The sequence below is a fragment of the Ochotona curzoniae genome, unplaced genomic scaffold (assembly GCF_017591425.1).
Source record: "Ochotona curzoniae isolate NIBS_2020 unplaced genomic scaffold, NIBS_Ocur_1.0 contig_908, whole genome shotgun sequence".
NCBI classification, from domain to species: domain Eukaryota; kingdom Metazoa; phylum Chordata; class Mammalia; order Lagomorpha; family Ochotonidae; genus Ochotona; species Ochotona curzoniae.
This window is the reverse complement of record NW_024466607.1, coordinates 14235513-14247776: the sequence shown is the minus strand read 5'-3', so window position 1 is coordinate 14247776 and position 12264 is coordinate 14235513. Positions and strand designations below refer to the sequence as shown.

The window sequence follows — 12264 nt, the reverse complement described above, 5'->3', positions numbered from 1 at the left end:
ACCCCTGGGACCCGGGCAGTTTATTGTTTGGGGTAGCCGTCGTCAGGCAGGCAGGGTCCGCTTGGACTGTGCCCGGCCCCGCCCGCTCCTGCCAGGCGATCTGCCCGCAGCTGCAGGCGCGCCGACTGGCGGCGGTCAAGGGGAGGCCCGTGTGTGTCTCTTTAAGGGGCCGAGCCTGCCAGGCCGTGAGGCGGGCGGGGTGCGCGTCGCTCCGCGAGGGAGTGTGCGAGGGAGTGGGCCGCTGGCGGGCGAGCGAGCGAGCGAGCGGGCGGGCGGGCGCCGGAGGGAGGGAGGGAGGAAGGGAGGGAGGGACGGAGCGAGGGTGCTAGCGACTCGGGCCGCCCCTGCCGCCGCCGCCGCGGTCGGACCAGCGGCCTCCTTCCCTCCCGTCCCCCTCCCCCGCGCGTCGGCCCTGCCGCGGGGAGGGGGCTCGCGTCGCCGCCTCCAGCGGATCCCGATGAAGCAGCTGCCCCCGCAGCCGCCTCCGAAGATGGGGGATTTCTACGACCCCGAACACCCGACCCTAGAGTGAGTATCAGCTCCGCGGCCTCCCGCTGCTGTCCGTAGCCTCAGCTGAGGGCGGCGCGTCCTGATGGGTGGTGGCGGCGGCGGCGGCGGCGCGGGACCGGCGTGTGAGGACTAACGGGCCCGCGGCGGCCTCGCGCAGTCGGTCGTGAGGGGCAGGCCCGCGTCGCCTTCCCCCCGGGGGCCGCCTGGCCTCGGGTCCGCGGCGGGCCGGCGCTTGGGGCCCGGCATGGGCGCCGCGGCTCGCGTCGCTGCGGCGGTTGGGCCGGCCCTGTGGGGGAGGGGCGGCCGCGGCCTCGGCGGCTGCTGCTCCTCCGGCTGCTGCCGCGTCCGCAAGGACTCGGGCCGGTCCGGGCCTGGGCGCTCCCGGTGACTTCCCCCATGGGCGGCCCTGGTCCAGCTGTTAGGCGCAGGAGAGTAAGGCGGAATGCTCCGAGTTGGAGCAGCTGCCGCCGGGGCCGATAGGAGGGCGGCCGGTGAGGGTAGGCCGCGAATCCCCGGGCTCGGGTGAAAGCCTGGCCCGGGTCTTTCCCAACCTCCCGGCGATGGCGGCTCGAGCCGGAAGGGCCTAGCGTGCGTCGCCCGGCCCCGGGGTTTTGCTGAGGGGGGCTCCCGCGCTGCACTCCCGGGATTTGACTTATTTATTTCTTTCCTCCCCTGGAAACTCGATCCTGGCCCCGTAATGCTTCCGGATTCACATTTTTTTTGCACCTTTGGCACTTGGGTTTTGCAATGATGGCGAGATCTGGGTGGCCCCGTTGTTGAGGTGACACCGGGTCGGTTTTTCTTTTTTTTCCTTTTCTCTTTGCCCGAAAATGAAAGCCGCCTGAGCGACCTTAGGTGTTCTTGTAGCTTAAGGGATATGCACACTTTCGAAGACTTTTTTTTTTCTTGGTCACGGGAAGCTCTCAACCCTAAATGGATGACTTTTACTTCTTGTGATGAAGACTTACAAACCAAGGATCATTTGAGGATTCTTTAAAGAAGACAGTGTTGTAGAAAACCGAAGTAAAGACTTGACTGTATCTCTTGAGCTTGTGTCTGCTGCTGGTAGCTAACAGGGCTTCCCTTTTCGAGCCTGGAGTCACCTCTTTTTCCCCTTAGCCTGGCAAGACCATTGTTTTGAAAAGCCCCGTTTGCGGCTGTTGAAGTTTAGGTATAGGAATACGGAGCATTTCAAACTGACGTGGTTCAGTGTGTGTGTGTGTGTGTGGGGGGGGGGTGGTTTCAAATGAAACTGTCAAACTTTTACCACCGGAATGATTCCAAGAACTTTGCTCTTTTTTTGGCAAGCATTTCGCCTTAATTTTTCTGTGTTCTTTTCCTTGCTAAACCTTTCACCTTGGTCTAGAAATGTCTGACTCGTACATGCTTAGTTCTAGAACTGGTGGCAACACAGAATTTTGTTGGAGTATTTGTGGTCATCTTGGTGACAAAACATAACTGGTTCTTTTGCCTTTCTAAAACAAAACCCGGTCTTCCCTTGCAATAGGGAGACCCAGCATGGCTTTATCTTTTCATGGTTTCTGAGCCATGGTTTAATATTACCTTAATTAGATTTTTGTGTGTTTATTGGACAGCTTAGCCCAATTGCAAAGTTCATGTTACAGATTTTTGGTTTGAGAAGTCAGAAGTCTTACAAAAAATGTGTATCATTGTTCAAGAAATGCTTTTTGAAGTAAGTGCTACAAAGTAACAGGGCAGCCTCTGACTGGACCAAGTGCTTGCTTTCAGTTCCTCTTACTAACTGGTGTGTTGAAGTCCCGCAGCCTTAAGCATAACATTCTTGTATTTCCTGGGAGAAGACAGTTTTTCATAATATGCAGGTAAATGGACTCAGGGGGGCATCTTTGGTAAACATGAGTGGGAGACAAATCAACATTTTCTCACATTCCAGAAGGTCTTAAGAGTTTTTACTATGTTTCTGTCTCTACTGCTTCAGATTTCTAACAGTGACTAAATTCTAAATCTATGTATTCTCCCTGTGTGTTAACCTGTATGTGATATGTAAGTAATTATACAGTTTCCTTTCATGATACTGTACAGACTGGAGGGGGATCTTGTTAGGCATCCTGAACAATATCACCTGCTTTCCAGATGAAGAAATGAAGCTTAACCTAGAAAATCAGAAGTGACATCAAGCTCTGAGGAAGTATGTATAAGTTAATTAGTGTTTATATACAATTACAGAGGGAAAGGCAGCACAGTACAGCGTTTAAAGAACTTGAATTTCAGGCCTGAGTTTGAACACTAACTTAACCTTGGACAAGTGACTTGCATCTTTCTGAGGTTCAGTTTTCTTGTCTTTGAACTATGTCTTTGAAATAGTAGTAGCAGCAGCTTGGCAGGACTTTGGGAGAATTAGATGAGATAATGCATGAAAAGCATTCAACAAAAATTTAGGGCTTCAGTTGCGCACAAAAGATTACCTTGGTTTGGTGGAGAGGAGAAATGAAGGTTTTGCAGAGTTTGAAATGGTGCTTAGGTATATGAAGAAATTGAGGTGAAAAGTAAATTTATCTTGATTAGAGTAACAGTTGAGGCCTCATGTTCTGTGCTTACTTTTGAAAATCAGATACAGCTGTAAGGTCTGATCTTTTTCATGCAGCATTTAGGATATTGTTTCAAATGAGAATAACTGTAATCACTTGAATATCTGTGTGTTAGCTGTTGTGTAGGAGGTGGCCCAAGGATAGGTGTTGGAGACACTGTTAATTACATCTAGTTAGAATGTTTTCTAATGAGGGAAGCAGGCAAGTACTTTGCCATGATGGAGATGCTGCCAGAGGTAGGCACACTCAGGCCAACCATTTTGCTCATGTGAAGTTTACATTCTAATGAGGGGTAAATTGAATGTTCAAAGGCAAGTGCTTTGGAAAGTGGAGGATGAGGGGAATTCAGAATTGTTGAAGAGGAGATTATAGTTTAAAATGGGGTAGACTAGGTGAGTCTCTTGTCAGTGACTCCAGGGGAGGTAGCCATGTTTTTTTTTTTTTTAAAGATTTATTTTTATTATTTTTTTTCATTGGAAAGGCGGATATACAGAGAGGAGAGACAGAGAGGAAGATCTTCCGTCCGATGATTCACTCCCCAAGTGAGCGCAACGGGCCGATGCTATGCCGATCCGAAGCCAGGAGCCTCTTCCGGGTCTCCCACGCGGGTGCAGGATCCCAAAGCTTTGGGCCGTCCTCGACTGCTTTCCCAGGCCACAGGCAGGGAGCTGGAAGGGAAGCGGGGCTGCCGGGATTAGAACCGGCGCCCATATGGGATCCCGGGGGTGCAAGGTGAGGACCTTTAACCACTTGCGCCACCGCGCCGGGCCCGAGGTAGCCATGTTAATACTTGGAGAGAAAGCATTTCAAGAAGAAGCAGTTACTGCAAGATGCCGAGACTGACTTGTGAGTTCTGTCCAGTGTGATTAGAATAGCAGGATCAAGAAGGAAGAGTAAATTGGATCAAAGCGAGATGGGGTACAAATTCCATAGTATTTCTCGAGCCTTTCTAAGGACTTTGCAGGGGATTTTGAGCTGAGGAATGGCATGGTTTGCTTTCAGTTTTGGGGAGATCACTTGTGTTGCAGAGGGCAACAACAATGGAAGCATGGACTCTTATTAGAAAGCTAGTAATCCTGAAGAAAAGTGCTGGGGACTTGTACTCAGGTGGTTACAGAGGAGTGGTGACACATAGATGGATTTAGGGTATCTATTTTTTAAGATGTAGTTATTTTTATTGCAAAGTAACATATATGGAGAGGAGGAGAGACAGAAAGATCTTCCATCCAATGATTCACTCCCCAAGCGACCACAATGGCTGGAGCTGAGCTGATCTGAAGCCAGGAGCCTGGAGCTTCATCTGGGTCTCCCATGCAGGTACAGGGTCCCAAGGCTTTGGGCCGTCCTCAACTGCTTTCCCAGGCCACAAACAGGGAGCTGGATGGGAAGCAGGGATGCCGGGATTAGAATCTGCATCCATATGGGATCCTGGCATGTTCAAGGTGAGGACTTTAGCTGCTAGGCCACCATGCCAGGCTCCTATGGTATATTTTTGATGATCAAACAAGTAGGATTTGTTGATAAGTCAGATGTGATGTGTGATAGGAGTCAAGAATGGGTCCAGGTGTTTGGTCTGAGCAATTAGAAAGTTAAAATTATCGCTTCTTGACCTTTTGGCTAAAATCAAATGTGAAAGTTACCATTGATTAAGATATGGATTAGGGGCTCGGCGGCGTGGTCTAGTGGCTAAAGTCCTCGCCTTGAATGCGCCGGGATCCCATAGGGGCGCCGGTTCTAATCCTGGCAGTTCCACTTCCCATCCAGCTCCCTGCTTGTGGCCTGGGAAAGCAGTTGAGGACAGCCCAATGCTTTGGGACCCTGCACCCGTGTGGGATACCCAGAAGAAGTTCCTGGCTCCTGGCTTCGGATTGGCATAGCATCTGGTGTTTCGCTCTCTTGGGGAGTGAATCATTGGACAGAAGATCTTCCTCTCTCTCTCCTCCTCTCTGTATATCTGACTTTCCAATAAATAAATAAAAATCTAAAAAAAAAAAAAAGATGGATTAGTGTAGAAAGATCAGTTTTCAGGATAGATATTAGGAGTTCAGTTTAAGATGTAGTAAGCTTGGTGGGACCGAGATTATGGCACAGCAGGTAAAGCCAACCAATTCTGTGATGCTGGCTTTCCAGAAGTGTGCTGGTTGGTGTTCCTGTGTTTTACTTCTGATTCGGCTTCCTGTTTGTGTGCCTTTAGAAAAACAGTGGAGGGAGGCTCAGGTATTGGGTCCTTGCTACTCACATGGGAAATTGGATACCTCTCCTGGCTTTGGCCTGCCACAGTCCAGATATTGGGGCCAGCTGGGGAGTTTACTAGCCGATGGAAGATCTTTCTCTGTCTCTTCCTTTCTAACTCTGCTTTTCAAGTAAACAGCTAAATCTCTTACAAAGAGAAAATTAGAAATTTGAGATGCTTGTTAGACATTTGTGTTGAATTGATATCCAAGTATGGAATTAAAGGAAAAGATCTGAATTGAAAAGAATTTTTCATCCAAATTTGGCATTATTTCAAACCGTGTGACTGGGTGTGGTTACTAAGGGAGCCTCTGTTGAAAGAGAAGGATGAAGGATTGGTCCTTTAGATTCCAGGGTGAAGAGGATTGTATTAGTGTGCAGTAGAAAGGTCTTAAGGTGGGTAACCTTCATGAATTTGGGGTAAAGTTAACATTTCATTCAGTTACTAAATAAACAACAAGCTGAAGTATTACTAATGATACTTGTGATTTTTACTGTAAGTACAAATCACAGATATTTTAGAAAAGTTATTATAGGTATCAAGATATTTGTCATAAACATTGAAATTACAGTGGATGTAAGAGCCACTTGATGTTTAGGTGTATGTATTACTGTATCACAAATTAGTCATTTTCCCTCATAATGGGTTTCCTTTGTAATCATGTTTTTCTTTTCTCAGTTATTTGAAAGGCGGAGTGACAGAGACCTGTCTGCTGGTTCGTTGCCCCGATTGGCTACATTGAAGCCAGGAACTTGGAACTACATCTGGGTCTCTGACTTGGGTGGCAGGGGCCCAATCTTTGAGCTTTTGTGCTGCTTTTCCCAGGTGCTTTAGTAGAGCCCTTGATAGGAAGTATAATAGCTGGGACTTAAACTGGCACTAAGACACTGGCTGCTGGCATTGCAGTGGCTGCTTAATGTGCTGTACCACTATGTTGGCCCCTTATGCATCTAAAAATACTAGACTAAGAAGAATTTACGTATATATTATATATTTTGAAAGGCAGAATTACAGAGAAGAGACAGAGTTATTCCATCCTCTGAATTATTCCCCAAATGGCTACAGGCTAGAACTGGGCCAGTCTGAAGCCAGGAGTCTGGAGCTTCTTCTCGGTCTCCTGTGTGGGTGTAAGAGTCCAAGGATTTGGACCTTCCTCTGCTGTTTTGTTAGGGCATTAGCAGGGTGCTGGATCACAAGTGCAGAAGCTAGGACTTGAACTAGCACCCATATGGGGTGCTGGTGTCATAGCTGGAGGATTAACCTATCCCAGGGTGCTAACCCCAAGAAGGAATCTTTTTTTTTTTTTTAAGATTTATTCATTTTTATTACAAAGTCAGATATACAGGGAGAAGAGACAGAGAGGAAGATCTTCCGTCCGATGATTCACTCCCCAAGTGAGTGCAACGGCTGGTACTGCGCTGATCTGAAGCCAGGAACCAGGAACCTCTTCCGGGTCTCCCACGCGGGTGCAGGGTCCCAAAGCTTTGGGCCATCCTCTACTGCTTTCCAGGCCACAAGCAGGAAGCTGGATGGGAAGCGGGGCCGCCGGGATTAGAACCAGCGCCCATAAAAAAGGAATCTTTAAACTTAGACTGCCAAGAAGGTTTAGGGCACACAAAAGTTAAACCCGTGAGTTGTGAGCCAAAATTCTTGGTTTACTTATTTTAAAACGTGTTTATTCAAAATGTAGAGTTGGAGGATCTTGCTGCCTTTCCTTCTATCTGTTAGTTTACTCTCTAAATGATGGCAGTGCTCCATGGCCACCCAGATGGAATACCCGAGTTTCAGGTAGTGACTTAACTCATGTGCCACAGACTGGCTTCAGGAGTTCTGGTTTAGAATCTAAATCCTTTAGTTAATAAGTTTGTGAACTTGGGCAGGTTTCTTCTTCCTCTTCTTTTTTTTTTTGAAGATTTATTTATTTTTATTGGAAAGTCAGATACACAGAGAGGAATAAGAGAGGAAGATCTTCTGTCTGATTCATTCCCCAACTGCCTCAATGGCAAGAGCTGAGCTGATCCGAAGCCAGGAGTTTCTTCCAGGTTCCCCATGTGAGTGCAGGGTCCCAAGGCTTTGGGCCGTGCTTGACTGCTTTCCCAAGCTACAAACAGGGAGCTGGAATGGAAGTGGGGTCATAGGGATCCTAACTGGTGCCATATGGGATCCTGGTGTGTGCAAGATGAGGACTTTAGCTGCTAGGCCGCTGCTGGGCCCTGATGAAAGTTTTTATTTGAAAGTCAAAGAAGCAAAAGGAGATTGAGCCCTCTAGTTTAACCATTGTTGTGAGAAGGGATGCTAGTTAGTCATTGGCTTAACCCATTATACTACAGCAGTAATTTTTTTTACTCTAACATTCATTGTTCTATGAAGCTTGCTGGTTTTTGCAGAGAGATTGTGATAGTCATACTGGATGATAAGATAACTTAGAGATTAAAAAGCTTCATTATTTCTGTTCATTCTTCCAAGGGTATCTATAAAGTATTTTGTAATGCATTTATAGCTATTCTTCTAACACACCTTTGTAATGCATTTATAGCTATTCTTCTAACACCCTTAGAAGCTATGCCGTTTATGTGGTGGTTAAGATGCTGCTTAGGACTTCCATTTTAGGACTTCCGTTTCCCATATCAGAGTGCCTCTGCTTCTGACCCAGCTTCCTGCTTATGCACACCTTAGGAGGTAGCAAATGACTAGGGCTCAACTATTTGAATACCAGCCATTCACATGGAAGACACAGTTTGAGTTCTGGGCTCTTGGTTGTTATGGGCATGTGGGAGAGTAAACTAGCAGATGGAAGAACTCTCTGTCCTCCAAATGAAATAAAAATAAATTGGAAAAAAAAGGGGAGCAGCCATATACATCTGGTTACTGAATCATATTTAGAACTCTGTTTCTCTTTCAGAGAGCACACTCTTTATTTACAATTTTTCCCTAAATGAAGAAGCAGAATAAGTGAGACAGAAGATATAAAGAGAGCTCCCATCTGTTGGTCTACTTCCTGAACACTTGGGGCAGAAGTCAGGAACTCAGTCAAAGGGCTCCTTAGGGGTGGCAGGGATCTAGTTACTTGAGCCATCACTGCTGCCTCTGTGGGTCTACATCAGCAGGAAGCTGCAGTCAGAAGCTAGAACTGGGTATGTGGCATGTACGCTGATACTGGCTGTAGGCCTCCTGTTAGTCTAAACACATACCCCCCCTATCTACTTTGGAAAACTTATTTTGAAAAAAATTCAGTTGCAATAATACATTGAATTCTCATATACATTTAGCTTACCACTTTTTAAAAGGATTCATTTACTTTTTATTGGAAAAACAGATTTACAGAGAGGAGGGAGAGACATAGAAAGATCTTCCATCCACTGATTGACTCCTCAAGTGCCTGCAATGGCTGTGGCTGAGGCAATCAGTTGCCAGGAGCTTCAGCTGGGTCTCCATGCTGCTTTAGGATTCCAAGGCTTTGGATCATCCTCTACTGTTTTCCCAGGCAATAAGCAGGGAGCTGGATGGGAAGTAGAGCAGCTGTGGCACGAATTGGTGGCCATCCTGGCTCATGCAAGGTGAGGAATTAGCCTTTGAGCCACCATGCTGGGCCAAAGTCATATCATTTAATATTTAAAATTTGCTAGTCATCCAGAAAATATCAATTTTTTCATTGTAGAATCAGGTTGTATTTAATTGTCTTTTTGTTTTGTTTTAACTTTGTGAGGATAACTTTGCATTTAAGCTTTGGAGGTTATATGTGTGTATGTATACATATGTATGTTTTATATGTATGTATGTTTGAATACAGAAAGATCTGGTAGTGTGTTTAAGATGGTTTATTATTATTTTTTTTAGGATGTATTTATATTGGAAAGGCAGATTTCCAGGGAGAAGAGACAGATCTATTTTCCATCTGCTGCTTCATTGCCCAAATAGCTGTAACCCAGGGTGGAGCTGATCCGAAGCCAACAGTCAGGACCTTCCCTCTAGGCTTTCCACATGAGTGTAGAGGTCGGAGGACCTGAGGGATCCTGCACTGTTTGCCTGGGCTATAAGCAGGGAGCTGGATGGAAAGTGGAACAATTGGGGCATGAACTGGAGCCCATATGGGATGCTAGTACTCACAGGTAGAGTATTAACTAGCTAAGCCATTGCACTGATCTTCAAAATGATTTCTTTAAAAAGCTGCACAAAAATTACTGTAGGCTCAGTACAGTGGCTTGATTGGCTAATCCTCTCCTTTCAAGTGTCCCGGCTGTTCCACTTGCCATTCAGTTCTCTGCTTGTGACCTGCGAAAGCAGTAGAAGATGACTTGAAGCTTGGGGAGTCTGTACCCATGTGGGAGTATCCATAAGATGTGAAGATACAATGAAGTGTGCATCTCTCTTTTTTTAAATATATGCTATGTTTAAAAGATTTATTTATTTTTTATTGGAAAGGCAGACATAGAGAGGAGGAGAGACGGAGAGGAAGATCTTCATCTGTTGATGCACTCCCCAAGTGACTGCAACAGCCGGAACTGAGCCAACCTGAAGCCAGGAGCCAAGAGCTTCTTCCAGATCTCCCACATGGGTGCAGGGTCCCAAGGTTTTGGGCCATCCTCAACTGCTTTCCAGGCCACAAGCAGGGAGCTGGATGGGAAGTAGGTCTGTTGGGATTAGAACCTGCGCCCATATGGGATCCCAGTGCGTGCAAGGCGAGGACTTTAATTGCTACGCTATCATACCAGGCTGGCATTGTGCATTTCCATTTAAAAATTACAGGTGGACTCCCAATGAGACTGTTGAAATGTGTTTTAACAATGGGATACTGGACTGTGTGCTATTGCCTACAATGTCAGAATACACTTAAATAGCAGAATGATGAACTTAGGACTTATTGTGAAGCACTGTAGTACTGTAATGACATGGGGGCAATTAGCACATGATGGTTTGTGACTGCAGCCATTCCTGCTGCCCACTGACTATATCGTAATCATTAATGTTTACTTCATGATTAGCTGTGAGTGCCTGATATAACTTTTGTATTTTGAGTCATTTGATATTTGGGCTCTTGGGAATAGTTGTGATACATTTTGTTTGAGTAGGCAGGTGATACCAGGTTTAAGATTTTTATGAGTTCTGGAATGAATGTAAAGTAGAGCAGACATTATCTGGACGGCTGCAGAAGCCCTTTATCTGGGGACCCATTGTTTTTGATCTTAAATATGCATTACCTTATAAAACTTTTAGAGGCTGATGTTGGGGCATAGTGTGCTAAGCTGCCTGTGATGCCAGCATCGCATATAGCACCAGCTTGAGTCCCAACACCTCTGCTTGTGATACAGCTTTCTGTTTGATGTGCCGGGAAGGCAAATATTTTGGCCACTTGATGCCCTTGTGGGAGACCTGGTTAGAGTTCTGTGCTTCTGGCTTTGATTTGGTCCAGCCCTGGCTTTTATGACAATTCGGGAATTGAACCAGCTGATGGAAGATCTTCTAAAATTTGTTTTTGAAAGGCAGAGTTAGAAAAAGAGTGAGGGAGAATCTACTCCAGAATGTAAGCCATAAATTTTATGATAGTGCTTCTGTGCTAAAAATATAAGAATTATCTGTAATAAAAAGATAACTTGTTGGAGTGCAATGAAACAGTTCGTTAAAAATAGGTGAAAATATACTTAGTTTTCTTTTAGGTAATCATAATAACTATGCTATTTAAGCTTCTGTTTACCAGATTTATTAAAATGATGAAAACAGCAAAACTTTTGTTGCATAATTATTCAGGAGCCCACTTGTCAGAATTATGAGGAGTCTGCTACATATAGTCTTTTGGATAGACTAACAGCAGTTTGTAAGGAAATAATGTTACTCGCTAAATGAGAGCACATGGAAACAGGTAGTTGAATGTAAAAAGTTTTACTTTTTATGGTATTATGTGTTAGACAACAAGATGAGCATGATGCGATAGCCTAGTAGCGAAAGTCCTCACCTTGAATGAGCTGGGATCCTGTATGGGTGTCGATTCACATCCCGACTACTTCACTTTCCATCCAGCTCCTTGCTTGTAGCCTGGGAAAGTAGTGGAGGACGGCCCAAAGCCTTGGGATCCTGCACCCACATGGGAGACCCAAAAGAAGTTCCTGGCTCCTGGCTTTGGATCAGCTCAGCTCCGGCCATTGTGGCCACTTGGGGAGTGAATCAATGGACAGAAGATCTTCCTCTCTCTCCTCCTCTCTATATAAAAACAACAAGACTACCAAAAATACCTGATGCTATTCTTTATTGAAATACTTTTCTTTGTTAGAGAAGATAATGATGTCAGAGGATGAGAAATTAGGAGCAGAAATTACAATTTACAAAGTTTACTAAGGTTTTTTTTTTCCAGTTCATATGCTTGTTGCAATTTTTCTCATTATGTACGTTTGTCAAATGTACCCACTGCTTAAGTATTTTTACTTTCATTGTTCCTATTTTCTCTGAACTTTAAGAGATATGTTTGTGTTTAGACATTTTCATGTTTCTCCAATTTTCAAGATCCTTTGGTAGTAACAAATATAAAACATCAAGAAAGGCCAACATTTCATTGGACTCTAGCTGGCTTGTTAGTATTTGTTTATATTTTGCACAGTTCAGACAAATGCTTGGTTTTGTTGTAGACTTAAGGGATATCCACATATTAGAATAGTCAAGGACCATAATGACTATTATACACCATTTTATTTACTTAAATGGAAGAATCTCTGGTTAGCTACTGGGTATAGTAGTACTACGCTTAGAAAATGTTTGACATGATCTGATTGTTTGTAAATGTTACATATAATGATTATTGTCATTTCCTCAGAGTAAATGAATTTTTCTACCAGTAGCAATGTTAATTGCTATATATTGTAAGACAGTCTTTTTTTTTAAGATATTTTTGTTGCAAAGTCAGATATACAGAGAGGAGGAGAGACAGAGAGGAAAATCTTCCATCTGATGATCCACTCCCCAAGT

The 12264-nt window shown here is 45.0% G+C and overlaps 1 protein-coding gene across 4 annotated transcripts in view; it reads left to right on the top strand.

The window, feature by feature from the left end:
- Nucleotides 1-259: 259 nt before the first annotated feature.
- Nucleotides 260-12264, top strand: part of SETD2 (SET domain containing 2, histone lysine methyltransferase) — a 95357-nt gene continuing 83352 nt past the window's right edge. For 2 of the 4 annotated variants that reach the window (XM_040994366.1, XM_040994363.1), the window contains exon 1: nucleotides 260-528. Coding sequence is in view for 2 of the 4 variants with exons in the window: in XM_040994363.1 (XP_040850297.1) it covers nucleotides 458-528 (71 nt within the window). In the remaining 2 variants the exon portion in view is untranslated. The remainder of the gene's footprint in view (nucleotides 529-12264) is intronic. The other 2 variants (XM_040994367.1, XM_040994364.1) reach the window with 2 other exon arrangements.